The sequence below is a fragment of the Molothrus aeneus genome, chromosome 1 (assembly GCF_037042795.1).
Source record: "Molothrus aeneus isolate 106 chromosome 1, BPBGC_Maene_1.0, whole genome shotgun sequence".
Taxonomy (NCBI): Eukaryota; Metazoa; Chordata; class Aves; order Passeriformes; family Icteridae; genus Molothrus; species Molothrus aeneus.
In genome coordinates, this window is record NC_089646.1 from 6,851,861 (window position 1) to 6,868,280 (window position 16,420).

At 40.9% G+C, this 16,420-nt stretch overlaps 1 protein-coding gene across 4 annotated transcripts in view; it reads left to right on the plus strand.

The window, feature by feature from the left end:
- GALNT11 (polypeptide N-acetylgalactosaminyltransferase 11) overlaps positions 1-16,420 on the plus strand; it is a 46,441-nt gene that overhangs the window by 5,881 nt on the left and 24,140 nt on the right. For 2 of the 4 annotated variants that reach the window (XM_066550935.1, XM_066550918.1), the window contains exons 2-4: positions 9,886-10,218; positions 13,443-13,566; positions 14,897-15,063. In XM_066550935.1, coding sequence (XP_066407032.1) covers positions 9,924-10,218; positions 13,443-13,566; positions 14,897-15,063 — 586 coding nt within the window. In that variant the 5' untranslated portion in view covers positions 9,886-9,923. Of the gene's footprint in view, positions 1-1,002; positions 1,077-4,798; positions 4,954-9,885; positions 10,219-13,442; positions 13,567-14,896; positions 15,064-16,420 lie in introns of those variants that run through there. The other 2 variants (XM_066550927.1, XM_066550945.1) reach the window with 2 other exon arrangements.

Here is a 16,420-nt window from a genome sequence, read left to right on the forward strand (position 1 = left end):
GATCTGAGGCTGCAGGAAAAGGTGCAATGTAACATTAATGCAGTTTCCAACTCTCTAGTACAAATAGTAACATAATTGCAGCCGTTTTGCATTTGATACAAGTTCAGGTGGAGTCTCTGGAAGTTCCCAGTGTGAGTTGGCAGATGTCTTTTGTGTATTTTTTTTGTACCCAGCTGTTGATACCAGTCTGAGTTCTGCACAAGTGGATGGTAAATGTCTTCTGGGAGCTTCTGCAGAACCTGTGCCAAGTACAGTTTCCAGGGTTAGCAGTCACAGGTTTAAAACAGACTGGTCAACCCCACTTTTTACCACTGTCCCACTCAAAAGTCCTTCAGTGAGGTCTGTTTGGTTGACAGATTTGCTGCCAGCTTTTTTTTTTTTTTTTTTTTTCAGGAGGGTTGCACAAACAAGGCCTGAATTTTTTTTTTGGTCAATTTTTTTTTTAAGAATTAAAAAATGTGTTTTCACTTTTCTAGTAAAAGACTGGAAAAAAAGCCCAAAGCACTTCTGATGAAAATTTCTGAAAATTAACAGAAAACATACCTAGAAAACTTCTGTTGAAATGTGGGAGTCTTATGAAGTTCCTAGGGATGTGGAAAATGAGAACTAAGGGAATATTCATACAACTTAATGATGATTTTCTCTAGCATTACTGTGGTCTAGTCATGAGGGAGAGTGTTACTGATTGATTATGTGAGTGACAGGAACATGACCATGTGTATATTGCTAAATCCATGGATTGATAGATGGACCATGCATCAGCTGAAAAAAACATAATAAAAGAGATGTGGAAAATAATTACAAACAGAAAAGTATATTGCTGATTTTGGGGCATTGAATGCAGCCAAATGAGTATATGCAGCGTTGGTGTCCTCAGACCCATCCAATGGCTGTTTTCCTAGAGGAGCCTGTGCTTGTTGCCCCATTCCCAGGCAGGACTTGCAAGCCACAAAGTGTTAAGTTTCTGGCTCAGCGGTTCATTGTTCACTGGCAATGAAGACACCGCGGCTGCTGCAGTCAATGTGCTCTCCCTGTGTAACCTTGCTCTGCTTTAGTGCCGACTCTTCTGGAAAAAGGTGAGGGTTCTACAGTTCAGCTCTTCCTGTAGAAGTGTCATAATCGAATTATTTTGCGTAAATCTGCATTTTTTGTTGTTATTTTGGTGAGCTTTGCAGACATAAAATGTGAGGAACAGCTAAGCAGATTTTAAACATTTAGAAAAGGTATTAAGCAGCTTATTTGTGTGTAGTTGACCTTGTAAGCTCTCTTACATTCTGCATTTGTATATTGTGCTGAAGGGTTGTTAAACTATTATTTAGATGCATGGATCTTTCATGTGAGAGAGATGCAATGAAGAACAACTTGTGGGGTGTTTAACCTTGCTGTTTTCTAAGCTCTGTGAAGAAGGAAGGGACTGTATTACAAAATGCATTGCAGCTTTCTTTGGAGACTTTGTGGCTTCTTTCAGAGCTGGTTTTATTGATGAAAATAAAATCTTGCTGTTTGAATTAGAAGAAAGTATTTGTCAGCAACAAGAAAGGCTGAAGGTATTTTTAGGACTCGGGGAATGGCATGACATGTATTTGTGAGCCAGATGGCTTAAAGGAACATCCAGCCCAGCAGCCTGAGTGTTTGTCAGGGGGATAGGTAAGAATTTCTTTCTTATAACTGTGCTTTGGGAAATAAAAAGCTTTTTTTTGAGGGGAATGAGGACACTGCAGCAGCATGAAACTGTGTACTGTATAGCATTTACTTACCCAGAACTGAGAGCTGGGATTTTGGTAAGCTTGTATTTCCAAGCCAATAGTTCTTGTTTTCTCTAATCAGGCTGCACTATTATGTTACTTTTCTTGATGCAATGTTGTACCACTGGTTGTAACTAAACCTGGTGTTCTTTTCAGCTGTTTGTTAACATGAGATCCTGAGTTTAAAAAGTTTTTCTTTCCAAAACTTGTAACTGTTTTTTCCATTAAAATTGTGTCCTTAAATTAGAGCCCTCATGAGATAGTCTCACTTCATGGAGTGGAGCACTATATGGGGAGAAAAAAATCCTTTATCAATTAGGGAAAAACCCAATATGTTTTATTGTTGACAAGAAGTGGAAGATGTTACTGCAGAAGATACTTCAACATTTCTTTTAGGGTGCTTTTTTTTCTTTGAAATGGAAGTGGATAAAGGAGGAGTTTCACATTCTTATTATAAAAAAGCCAAAGTGTTTGCATACACTCTGGAATGGCAGCCTGCTAAGTAAAGCTTTTTTACTGGAGTTGAGAAATTCCAAAAAGCTTGATAAGCAAATTTATGTTCCTAGAGGAGGCATTTCAATGTGTAGTTCACAGATTTGAAAATGATGCTGTGCAATATTTAGACATCTCTGGTTAAAGCCCAAACACTGAAATACAAATCAGTATATGAGTGAGTCATTTGACACTGGAAAAATAGTGAGGGCTGAGAACATAAAGACTTAATAAGATAAATTTTTAAATTTGTCCTAAAACACTTAAAGCTTTTCAGACTTCATATACTCAGAGTACAGTTTCATAGATCTTCAACAATTCATGCAACTAAGGCAACTATGTGCCTTTCTTTATCTTTAAAATATAATGAATATTATTGGTATTTTAAGATTATCTGTAAAGTGTTGCTCAAGATTTTGTATTCATTCCAGGAGGATTTATTTTAGGTGGTATGACATGGATTTGTATATCTGTGCTGAAATGACTAAACTGTTGGCTCTCAAAGCTTTGAAAGTTGAATTTAGAAGGGACTTGCTGAGGCTAATTAAAAATAGATGTTAATGTGTCATCTCATTAAAATGAATGGGAACAGTGGTCTTACGCAAGACCACTGTGGTCCACGGGATATCTCTGTGAATGAGTGTTGGTGTGACTGAACATTAACATGATTTAACTTTCGTCTTTTTTAGTTCTTTCTTTCTCCTACCTTGCACCTCGCTAAATAGCCTGGGTCTGTTTTCTTGGTAACGTCCCTGTAGGTAGCAACAGGCTGCTATTTTAGTTCTCATCCCAAAGCTGTCTCTTCTGCAGGCTGAAGGAGCCCAGCATCCTCAGTTCTCACCGGGCAAGTGTTCCAGCCTGTGACCACCCTAGTGGCCTTTTACTGATCCCACTCCGGTTTCCTGATGGCTGTCTTGTACTGGCAAGTCCCTCCCTGGGTGCTGTCCCTGCCTGTGGTCACAGGGAGCTGTGGAATGGCAGCCCTGGCTCAGCTGCCTGTGCTCTCTGGGTCCATCCCTGACTCCCCTCGCTGCAGGGCTGTGCTCTGGCTCAGGCTTAGCCAGGCCTTGGCTGGTCCTTGTCTGCAGAGCTGTTCCTCAGGCTGTGCCAGCAGCCCCAGAGTTTGTCTGCCCCAGGTGCAGCACTTGGCATTTGTCCCTGCTGAGTGATTTAGGTTCCTGTAGGCCCAACCTATCTTTACATAAGTAGTTAACTGCCTGCATTCTGTCAAAAAAAGCCACTTAATTCATAAAGTGCAATCACCCATCCCTCTGTAAGGTCAAAAATTAATAGTGGTTTTTAATTTAGAACAAACTGGTAGGTTTGATCCAATTTAGTGATAAATCAGTCCTGTAGGAAGGTTTTTAAAGAAGGAGTTAAATTGGCTTGGTGCTTAGATTCTGAGGCACATGAAACACTTTTATTTGGAAATGTCTATTACTTTTGCTCTGACTGAATGTTGCCCCTAGTGATGTGTGTTGGATCTGAAGCAAAAGCTGCCCGAGGTCTCCCTTTCTCATCCTGCTGGTCTATTAACTGTGACTTTCCCTGAAGAGAGAGATCCTTATGGAAAGGTTGCCTGGAAAAAAATAATTCTTTTGCAAGTGCAGAAAGTGTGTGAATGGCATCTCTGTATGATGAGTGTGTCTTACTGCACTACAACCTCTTCCTTATCTGGCCTCTGTTCATTGCACTGTTAATGCTGTTGTTTGATAATGATTCAGCCAGTAAATTGGAAAGGCTGTTCATGGGTAGCTATAATATCTTGGAGGCCAAGAAATGTAGGAAGGGTTAAGGCTATTAAATGAGCAAAGTTGCATTCATAAGTAGTGTTGGTTTATATTCTTGTGTTCTGATCTCCCCAAAGAATAAGAAAGTAAAAATTAGAAGCATCTATAGAAAGTCATGCAGCAAAATATCCTAATACTCTGTAGAAAGATCAAGTAGTTTAATGATTTTTTTTTTGTTTGTTTTTTTGGTAGAATGCTCCTTAGAAATAAAGATTATACACATCTGTTCCTTGCCTCAATGTAGTTCCAAAATACACAGGTAGTCTTGCAGGGGACCTGAGTAGTATGAGTTGAGTATCTGTCTTTTCCTGTTTTTGTTTGTTTGTTTTTTTTTTTTTAAGAAAAGCTGTTCTTGGAAAAATTTCAAACAGACTTTAAGGTTTTCTCAAATAATTTTTACTCCTATTTTAAAAATCTTGAGGTTAGTCTTATCCTCTGTTTGACCTCTGACAAACATGAGTTCTGGCACAGTTATGAAATATCCACTCATACGGTGTACAAACATGAGTTCTGGCACAGTTATGAAATATCCACTCATACGGTGTGTTTACCAAACTGTTGAGGTTAATCCAAGCAGATGTCAGTGCTTAAGCAGTGGCAGGTCATAGAGTCTGTAGCAAATATTGCTCTTCAAGCCAAAATATTGTGGATTGTGGTTGACATTTTTTGCTTCCTTTAAAAATATCCAAGGCCAACACATTGGGCCAGTGTTACTGAGAGCTGCACAGGTTACTAACAACAAACCCTCCTGGGCTGTGGGGGGAACACAGTTCTATCTTTGTTGGGCCAGTTATTAAATGAATGTAAATATTCCTGGGCTTGATGTATGGAATAAATGTCATGGTGGTGGTGTAAGGCTGCCAAAAGAAGCTGCTGTGACATGAAAAGCCTACTGCACAGTGAGTACTGCAGCTCAGCTCTGGCTGGTGGGCTCCTGGAGAGTTTTTCAGCTTTGTGATTGATTGAATTTAAGAGACTTTTACTGAGTTATTCATATTTAACCTTTATAGTTCTCTTAAAAAAATCAATTATTTCCTACTTGTTCAAGGAACTGAGAATTCTGTGCTGGAATTTGTGGAAATTAGAGAGCAGCATTTTACTGGCATTTCTGGTATGTGGGTCTGCAAACTCAGCTCCAAGGCTTTGCCAAAGGAAAACTGTCATGCAATAAATGTATGGCAGTCAAAATAGAGCAACAAGAGAGACATTGAAAGGCTGCATATTTGGTTAGAAATTCTCAGAATACTGTTCCTTTCAGTCTTGGTCTCTTCTGAGCTGAAGCTGATGGAGGCAGCTTCTAAGATACGGTTTTTGTAATTTCCTGATGTAGGAGATGCTGCCACCTTGGATGATTTGTGTTTGTTGTGTTCAAGTGTCTCTGGATTCCTGAGTACACCAGAGTGAACAGCCCTGCACTCCATGCATCTCTAGGGCATGGGAATGAATGCCTGTAAAATACTTCAAGGTGTTTGCATTTATTGCTTGCTCTGGAAGCTCCTATCTTGCCAAGGGAAAGGAAATGCCTTCTGTTTATTCTGGATGTTCCTTATTACTTGAGTTTTTGGAAAGAAGAATTGTTTGAGGTGTTTTTTTTTTTTTTTTTACTTTTGGCAGCTGTGCTGCTTTTCAGAAGTGAAGGGGAGATGCATGATAGACCCTCAAGTGTAGCCTCTTTTCAGGAAAATTTGTGAGGAGCTGTGTTGTGAAACGTTTCTTCTTGCTACGTTTAAATAATGGATTATTCTTTTGTAGCATTTAGTATTTTTGCTTGAACTTGAATAAATAAATAGAAGAGGGTTTTAACTGTACTGTCCAAATAGCAATTTACTGGTGACTGGACTGATTGTTACAACATTGCATAAGTGAAAATTATTCTTATGAGCCCGTTGGTTATCTGAATTCTGCAGTTCTGCTTTTTTTTAAATTTCAGTTGTTTCTGTCTTAACTGTTCAAACCTGCCAGCTGTGCTTGCATTAGCAAAGCTTTAGGCTGTTGAGTTAAAAATACATATAATCTGTTTTTCATGCAACATATATCAGGGCTGAGAAAGATCCTAATACTTTGGATTTGAAAGGCATGTCCTTTGCATCTCCTGTATTCAGGAACAGTTTTTCTCTGTTTAAGGGGAGAAAAAGGTGAGGAAGAAATGAAGAAGGGTTTGGCTTTGCTTAAGTTTCAAAATCCTCCTTGGAGAAACCAAGTGGGAAAGGATGAATGTTTAAGACACTCATCAAGATATTTTGACCATCCATAGGCTGAGGCAGTTGTTGGGTAAATTGGCAAAATATATTTCCTAGAAGACTTCACAACACTGGAGAGGAAAGGAGACTGGACAGAGTAAGGCTTTTATTCACTGTGTCTGCATGGAAGGAGTTCATGGCTAGGGAGATGGCTGAGGTAAGAGCCAAGGGCTGTGTCAGGCTCTGTGAACTGAATGTTTCCTCCTTGTGCCCAGCTGCAGTCTCCTCTCCTTCTTCCTCTGCACTTAGCAGAGTGATTATTTTTTGTTGCACACTGGAATGATTGGAGGGATTCTTGTTTCTTGGTATATTGAGGAGGGCAGAGATACATTTGTGTTATTGTGCTTTCTATTCAGAGAAGTGGAGGGCTAGAAAGGTTCTCTTGGTTCTTTAGGGCAGATCCCAAGCAGGACTGATGTGGCTGAAGACTTGGAAACCTCCTGTGGCCTAAAGCACATCTTAAGAAGACAATCAATTTAAAGCTGTCTAAAACTGGAGTGTGCAGCTCTGACACAGATCATGAGTCTGCTTAAATGGTGGAAATGGTTGAAATCCAAAGGACAGTGTTTGTGTAAATACATGTGTGTTGGTGAATAAAATAAACTAATTAGCCTCAATGTGCTTTTCATACACAGGGTTAACTTTTTTTTTCCTGTTCTGCCTTCAGAATGTCCTGCATAGTGAGTCTGTATTTTCCTGCCAAATAAATTACCAAATGTCTTGGTTGAATAGCAAGGTACTGAACGGGCACAGGCTGTGCATTGTGGAGATTCTGTCATTTGATTTAAATGCAGTATTTCAACATCTTTATCATTTTACAAAATGACAGAATAGTGAAGGAGAGGAAAAGAAGGTGAAGCAGATCTAGCAAAGATCAGGTGGAAATAATACTTGGTTTATTTAGCTTTGGTTTGCATTGATTACTTTTGTAGCAATAGCCAAGCATGAGCTTTTAGCCTGGTTAGAGATGGAAGGGATGTACAGCAGTGTCCTCACTCTGGTGATTGGTCATTTATCCCTTCCTCTTTAATCTGTGTGTGCCTGATGGCAGTCACAGCAAACTTTACCTTTGCCATGGCTGGAAGTGCCACAGCAGTGGGTGTAGCTCTGAGCTGTGAAAGAGATGCAAGGAACTATGGAAATATTTAATCCATGAGGAATTCTGCTCTATGTGCCTGTCTTTTGTTACCAGAGATAGAATAGATTGTTTTTTTCTGTGCAAGCTGCAGTGTGGATGTATCCTTAAACAACTCTGAAATGAGAAGGTTCCTTCTCTGTTATAGTAATTTTTATCTTGCTAGGACAGTTCTGTTCCCAAGTGTCAGTGCATGTTAGGATTGTCCATCTGTGTTACCATAGTGAATGGAAAAACACCTCTAGCAGTTTTTGAGGAGCAGTATGTTAGGCTTGGACAAATCTTACTGCAGATGACCTTCTGGTGGCCATGCAAAAAGAACCTGGCAAGGCCCCAGATCCTCTTTTATGGAGAAGCATTAATTGTCTGCAGAATGCTGAGCAAGAAGAATTATTATAATGAGAGGATATAAGTGTTTGTCTGCTCTTGCTCCTCTGCAGCCTCACATGCTTGTTCTGAGCCAAGGTTCACCCCGGTGTGGTTGTGTTAGCACAGGGCATGAGGCACTGGGGATTGGTCATCTCTACTTCTCTAACTGGGAAACATATTCTGCTAGCAAAAATGAGGATTTTCTTCAATCATTTCTGCCCCAGGGTGTTTGATGTCTGCCTAATTTAATGGCCTTGCAGTTAAGCAGTGAGATTTCTGTGTGACAGTGTTAGAGAGAGCCTGTTTCACAGAGGGTGCAATTCATCTGTATGCACAGGGTCAGCCTGAGATTTAAACCCTCTCTAAGACCTTCTTAGGCTCCTTGGGCTCAACTGCTCTGTAGAATTGCCTTGCAGAAGTGAGGGAGTTTGACATGGTAAGAACAATGGCTAAATTATTTTTGAGGAGGGTAGGTTTTGGTTTTTTGCTTTACTCTGTGGATATTTTATTCTGGGGAGATGATGGCCTGCTGCAGTCTGGGAAATGTAAGCTTGAATTTTGACATGTATTCTTTTTGGATGCAAATCACTAAGGACTCAGAATTACATTGCCAAAGTAAATGGTGTGTTTATAATGTTCTTTGGGATCATTAAGAGCTTCTACCTTTGTTTTATAGTTTCCCATATTGAGAAGGAATAATTTGTTTGTACTCAGAAATGTTCTGATTTGTTCTTTGCCAGACTGACCTGAAAACTTCTGGTGGTTTCTGACTTTTTGAGTAGTTTGAAAAATATATCAGCATAAATGATTGACCCCTACCCCAGTATTTGTTTTCTTAAAATAAAAGTTTTGCTAATTAAAAGGTGATTAAATTATTTCCTGACTTTTTGTTACTGTGCAAAGACTTTGTTTTGGTTTGGTAGTGATGAAAGAAATCAAATTCTTTGAGTCAGAGTTTTTCCCCCTCAGTTTGAGGAACTGATCTGTATAGTTTTTAAGGCATGTGGGGTTTTTTTTGTTAGTGTGTGTGGGGGCTTTGTGTATTGTTTGGAGGTTTTGTTTTGGTTGGTTTTGTTTTGGTTGGTTTTGTTTGGTTTCTTTTGCAGGGTGGGGGAAGGGTGTTGAACTTTTTTTAGATTTGGGGAACTCCAGAAAGTTTACCCAGCTCTTCTGGCCCATAAGTAAAATATTTTCACCAGCTTCACTTCACAGTTTTGCTTATGCAGTATGGCTTTAGGGAAAATTGTCTTATGGATGTCCAAAGTAAAACTCCAGTCTGGGTTGCTTCCTTCCAGCTCTAGATGGGCATCTCCTTCAGGGAATATGAAAGCTTTTCTGGAGTCTGCAGAGGCCTGGAGGAACCCAGAAAATTACCTTCAAGCTTTTCCTTCTTTTCCTGTCCCATCTGTCTTCTTTCTGTGGAGAAGATTATCTGTAAATAATGTGACTGTCTTGGTGCTGTGTGTTGTTCAATTGCATCCCACGTTTTCTGGAACTCCTGGGATGTTCATGAAGGCTGTTCTTAAATTTGGGGCAAGAAGAACTGAACCACATAGGTTTTTGAATCTATGGTCTCTCATTCTATGCTTTAGGATAGGATCTGAGCTATGAAAATGGATACACATGGACCTACTCTTGGGCTACTGGCTCAGAGTAGCCCTGCTTGAGCAAGGGGGTTGAACAAAGTGACTCCAGATGTCCTTTCCAGCCAAAACAGTTCAGTGAAGAATCAATTCCCTGTGTAGGTATATTAATTATATAGTTATATGTTTAATTCAAGGCAGGAGTACTAGAAATATATTGTTATGGAACAGAGATAATTATATAACTATTCTGAGGGAAATTAATAATTTTTACCTTTAATTGTGGTGTGTCACTGGGCTCTTAGTGATTGTTTGCTCCATATTTTAAAGCAGTGGTATCCACATTAAATGTGAAAACTGGTCATGTTTACTTTTTGAATGGGAGAGTTAAAAGGGATTTACTTCTTATGGTCTGTGCCTGAAGTTTAAGCTCTAAAAATCATTTAATGGAGGAGTAACCTATTGAATGTATTTTGCATGTATCATGTAGCAGGCAGCACTCTCAAAATGAGTGTTTTCACTCTTTTCCAGGTAATTGAGAATGGGCCCTCAAGGATGCTGAGTCTACCATGGGAAGTGTCACACTTCGCTATTTCTGCTATGGGTGCCTCTTCACATCCGTGACCTGGACACTTCTGCTCTTTGTTTATTTCAACTTCACTGAAGAGAACCAATCCTTCAAGAATGTGCCCATCAAGGGGCTGGAACCTCAGAGGCCATTCCCAAAAAAATTCTACCCCCGTTTTACACGGGGGCCAGTTCATGTACCTGAATTGCAACAGAAAGAGAATAAGATAGGAAACTCTTTTGGAAATCATATCCAGGATCCAGTTAAGGGGGAGATAGAATTCTCTCCTGAAATGGGTAAGTGGTTTTTAGTGTTGATGACAAACTTCGTAAAACAGGAGAAATGAGATTTTGTTTTTTACAGAATACTCTATCAGGGGAAAGTGTATAATGAAGAAGTTTTGTTTGTTAAAATGCAGGTGATACTCGTGGCTCTCTTCATTAGGAATTACTTGAAATTTATTCTACAGTGCTTAATCCAAAATACACTCTAACATTTGCATCTATGCTGTATAAGTTCTGATGAAGACTGGGTTCCAGCAGGGTCTGCCCTTGATATAACTAAATCTTGCTTTTGGAAGGTTCAGTGTGTGCTTGTTTCATATCTTACTCCTGTTTTCATTGGGCTCAAATACATAGGCCTTAATTAGCTACAGAGAAACTGTACTTATATGGAGTAATTAAAAATAGCATGGTATCAATGAACAATGAGAAGGACCTGTTGATTTGGAGAATGTGCTTGGAGTATAACTTAATCTACAAGAAATGCATGTGGGGCAAACTTGCAATGCAAGATTGAGATGGCAATGGTTAGAGCCACATCCTGCAAAGGTCTGGATGTTTCACTGGAGCATGTCTCATCAATGAGGTGGTTTTGTTTTGTGTTCCAAAATAAAATGCTTTGTGTACTCTAGTGCTTACAGCATATTCACTGCTGGGTTTAGATGTGCAAACAGGCACACTGTGTACTGGCTGGAATCTTGGTTTGAGTCTGGAGGCAGAAGTGTTGGGGTATTGGCTTCTGCTGCTGCTTTGGGAAATACAACACAGAAATAAACCTTCATAGCCAGGGTTTAATGCTCTGATCTCAGTGAAGTGCCCTGTCATGACTGTGGACAAATGGTGAATCATGAGCTTTGTGAGTTTATAGAACTTTACCAAACTTCACTTTCTGAGTTGGGTATTAGAATGAATGTTAGAAAAATGGCAGTTCATGTCGCCCTGTGGCATCACAAGTGTTTTTCAGTTCACTGCAAAAAGCCTGAGTGCCAAGTGAGGTGAAGGGCAGTCCAGAGGTGGCCATTTCTTTCCAACTATTCAGTCTGGGCCAGGAAAGAAATGAAGCTTTTTAACTGAGAAGTCCTTTGATCTTCAAACCAAGTGACTGGTTTGGTTGGTGAAAGCCAAGGGGAGTTACAGTGCCAGGATAAATTCCACAGGAATCATCAGGAGACAGCTCTTAAGATGAGGTGTTGTAGGAAAGGGTTTCCTGAAGTCTATCTAGAGGAGAACAGTGATAAAAACAAAAGCAAAAAATAAAAAAGTGAAAAGAAATTTGGTGTATGATAGTCAAAATCAAACTGTCATCTGGTAGGTCAGTCTGTCTTTTCTTTTTTTGTTAACCTGTGAGAGCCACATAACACTGCTGAAGTAAAGCCTAAACTGAGGTTTTTTTGTTTTCCAAGGGCTTCTATCTGCTGTTTGAACTGAAATCATTCAAGTCCCCTTTATCTCACAGATATCACTACCCAGCACTTCCCACTTGGTCCTGCTCAAATGTCAGGGCATTTACTCTTGAGCTGTTGGACAGTGCAGCTGCATTGCCATTGCTGAACTCAAGACTAAAAGCCACAGGGTGGTAAATGTGAATGGTGGGAATGTGGATGGAATTCCCTCCTGAACGTTGCCTGGTACCTGTGGGTAGACTTTGTCATTAAGACACAGCTGTGCTCCAAAGGCCCAGATGGATTACTTGTTTTGAAGCTTTTTTTCCATTTCAAACTTTTAAAATTACTTCTCTTTTGTGTTTAACTCAATTCATTTTCTCCAGGCTTGAGCTCAGCTGACTTTTGCATAGCTAGTGAAAACTGGAGAACATGAGAGACAGGCTGAGAGCATTGAGTTTATTCTGCCTCAGAGAGAAGGCAGAGGGGTGAGATTTTATTGCTGGCAGCAGCAGCTGAATAGGGAGCTGCAGGGAAGATGGAGGCAGACTCCTTCCAGAGTGCATGGGATTATAACAAGAAATTGGAGCAAGGGCATTTCAGTTATGGAAGAGGAAAAACATTTTCAGTGTGATGGTGTCAAATGCTTGAACAGGGAAATAAGAGGTTGTAGAATTGCCCTCTTTGGAGATACTGAAGGCTTTCAAAACTTAACTGCATTGGTTCTGGTTCCTCATTTAGCTGGACCTGCACTTGGGAAGGAGATTAGACCAGGTGTCCCTTTCAAACTGAATTAGTCTGTGAATGTATGAAACATATTTTCCTGGAAGTATGGTATCATGTGAATGAGGAACCCTCTTGTTAACTATTTTCTGCAGATTTTGAATGATATGGAGATGATAGGCAGGGTGAAGGGAGATAACTTACATGATCCTTGCTCACTTCTTGTACTGAAATTTCAGTAAAATTGCCAGTGTAGTTTGATAATAACTGAAGAGGTGACAGGCATTTCATTCTGTGCAGCCAGCTGAATAGAGACAACAGAAACGAATCACTGTGCTACCTGAATTGTTGCAGAAGTGGCTGGAGGCACAGGTGGTGGCAGACACCAGCTGTCTCCCCCTCATGGAGTTGTGTGAAGTGCCACAATGTTTTGGTTCACCCTGGTGAACGGCTCAGTGAGAGAAGCCCATGGCACTGAGTCAAGGCAGTTGAAAATTTCATCTTGCCTTATAGCAGTGTCCCAATAGCAACAGTTACTTCTGCCGTGCTTAGTAACAGTTGCCAGTTCTGCTAAAATAAGCAATAAACAGCAGCTCTGCTGGTGTTTTACTTGCTGTCAAAGTCCCAGGTGAGATAAACAAAAGTTTACAGTTCTTGTATAACTGTTTTTGTTACCACGGACTTCAGAACTGTGTGAAATAAGAACTGCTGTTGTGAGGATTTTCCTACCATTTTAAATGTATTTCCTCACTCAAAAATCCCATTTCACACCTGTCACCTGTAGGGATAGATGCTGATTCATTGTGTGCCAAAGTCTGTCCTCTGTTGCTTGTTTGGTGTTGGTTTGAGGTGGTGCTAAGAATTAGAGGCCATATGAGTGAAGGGAGGCAATAAACACAATGGAGCCAGCAATCTTTGGAGAAGGATTTAATTTTATTACAGCTGCAAGGGCTCATAAGTGCTGCCTGTTTGTGAGAGGGAGCAGAAATAGTTGCACAAATACATGCTTTGCAAAACCAGAGGGATTTTTAAGAGCATAATGTGTTTTAGAAGAGGTTAAAGGTTTCAATCCTTGATTTCTTTCAAATGATGTTTTTGAGCCTTTTAGCTGATCTTGGCATGCTCCTTTTGCAGGAATGATTTTTAATGAAGAAGATCAGGAAGTGAGAGACTTGGGCTATCAGAAGCATGCTTTCAATATGCTTATCAGCAATCGGCTGGGATACCACAGGGAGGTGCCTGACACAAGAGATCCAAAGTAGGTGCTGATTTTTGGAGAGAACGTGGTGTAGTTTCATAGCTCAATGACTTGTTACACCTGATGCAGTATTTAATATTTTTGGTATTTTGGTATTTCTGTCATACACAGTTCCATCCCCATGTGTTGCTGAAGGCAGATTTTTCAGCTATTTAACAGGAGTGCTTGAAGTTAGGATTCCTATTCTTGGGTCTTTTCTATCTTTTTTTACTGAATATTGTTTCTGGAGATGTAATTTTTTTTTTTTTTTGGTCAGCTGCTAAAGGTATATGATAGGTTGTGCACTGCTCTGAATATTTTCTATTAAACAATAGATATTTTTCTATAATCTATCTGGTGCATATAGGGGGGAACAACTCCCTCTGTAACAACAATGAAAACTCCAAACACTGAAAAATAAATAAACTTGCATAAATTTTCTAGTGATTTCTCTGGTGTGGGTGAATGTAATGAATTATACTTGCTGACTGTAAATGAAAGCTTTTCTTCTATACTTCTGGTTTTTCATTTATAATTTCTTATTTTTATTGGATCCCTCTATGCCTGGCACCTTCATATGGCATTAATCTATGATAGTTGGCCCTATTAGAAGTAAGGACGAGCTTTGTAAAGAAGAAAGAATGATCTTTTGCTTTGAGTGGGATTCATCTTGCAGATTAAGATGCTTAGATAACTGCTTGTTAGTCAGTTGTCTCTGCTTTTGTTATAATTAGCAGAGATCCAGTCAGTGGAGTTAATGAAGCATGCAGAGCTCTTCAGCTGACAAAACACACTTGACAGCCTTAGGGTGAGCTGAACACTATTAGACTGCACTGACAGCAGTGACTAGACTTAAGTGTCTTAATCTGCCCTCTGAATCCCAGTGTTGGTTGTGTAAATAGGTATTTAGCACCAGTGGAGGTTTTCTGGGCTATCCAACTCTGTCTGCAGCAGCTGGCCAATAAAGCTGTGGTATTTTTGTGGGCCTCATGTCATATATGAACTATCTGAGCTACCTGAGGGTACTAGACTGTGTTTTGACAGCTGAAACAAGCCCTCACTATCTTAATTTTCTGTCTTGAGGATCTTTGGTTCTTACTCCCACCTCAGTGTGTGGCATCCTCTATTTCCTAACAAGCAGCAGAGTTAGCTATGAGTCTGTGTTATGTGGAAAATAATTTACTATGCTGATCCCTCCTATAGCTGTTACATGTCTGGGCTCATTATGTTCACCATAGGGGTTCCTGCTACACATTTAATGTTTGCCTGTTACTTAGGAAGTTTCAGCAGTGACCCAGCCCTGTGGAAACCCCTCTGTAAATAGTGCCAAAGACTCTGTTCCTGTTTGCAGATGCAGAGAGAAGTCCTACCCTGCTGATCTTCCCTCTGCCAGCGTTGTGATTTGTTTCTACAATGAGGCGCTCTCTGCCCTGCTGCGCACGGTGCACAGCGTCCTGGACCGCACCCCTGCCCACCTCCTGCACGAAATCATTCTGGTGGATGACAACAGTGAATTGGGTGAGAGACTCTTAGGAATGTTACCCCCCTGGGCCTTCCTGTGCTTTATTGACTGCTCAAAATAAATTGTGGAAGTCATGATGCAAAACCAATCTGTACTGCAGCCCATCACCAGAGTGCCAGCCAGTAGAGATGTGTGGTGTCCTGAGATGGCCAAGGTGACAGCCTCTTTGCCACTGGTGCCATTTTACTGATGAGCTTTGTATCATCCAGGCTTTAACATTCAAAATCAGGTTTTGAAGCTAATAATCATAGAATCAAAGAATGTTATGGGGCTGGAAGGGACCTTAAAGATCATCTAGTCTCAACTCCTAGTGCCATGGGCAGGGACACTTCCCGCTAGATCAGGTTGCTCAAGGCCCTATTCAACCTGGCCTTGAATCCTTCCAGGGATGGGGCTTCCCTGGACAACCTGTTTCAGTGTCTCACAAACCTCACAGTAAAGAATTTCTTCTTAATATCTAACCTTACTTTTCCCTTTTTCAATTGGTATTCATTACTCCTTATGCTGTCACTACAGTTCCTGGTGAGTCCCTCTCCAGCTTCCCTGTAGGGTTCCTTCAGATACAGAAAGGCTGCAATGAGATCTCCACACAACCTTCTGTTCTCCAGGCTGAACAGCCCCAGTTTTCCCCTGCCTTCACAGGGGAGGTGCTTCTCTCTTACCTTACCTCTTGCACACACTGATGAGTGGAGGTCATGGAGCAGCTGTTTATAGTTTGGGTTTTCTTAGCAGTTCTTTGCTTAGGCTGCTCAGGTGCTCAGAGCAGGTGACAGAGAGGCCACTACTCGCTGTGCATGCATCTGAAAGGAGCTGGAGGCGCTCCCGGCTGCAGCCTTGCTGTGGCACGATGGAAACGGCGCCGTGTTTTGTCCTTGCTCAGCACTCCGGACCGCCTGGGGCCGGGGCTCTGCGTGGCTCTCCAACAGCCTCTTGTGGCCGCTCCGGGAGCCGCTGTCCTGGCTCTGGGAGCAGCCCCTGCTCCTGCAGGCGTGGAGGGGCCCTGCAGGGGTAGGCCCTGCAGAATTGCTTTTCTCCTGTTGAAGGATTGCTGTTTTTTCTCTGGATTGACAGACGAGGCAGAGACAGACACGCAATTCAAGCATGGCCCTCAAAAAGCCTTTCATTTTGGCTCTTCAAAAGCCAAATGCCTGTTGAGGAATGTGCTAGCATAGCAGTTCTTGCCAGCATGACTGTGCAGGTTCCCTGCTCACCTCTGTTCAAGTCCACAACTTCTTGCATTTTTAAAATGTTTTTTTAGATTGCATTTTTATTTAATATATATAATTATAGCTCCCTTGGTCTCATTGTTTGGTTTCTGGTTTAAGGTCTCACTTGCTCTAAGAGACTGATCAG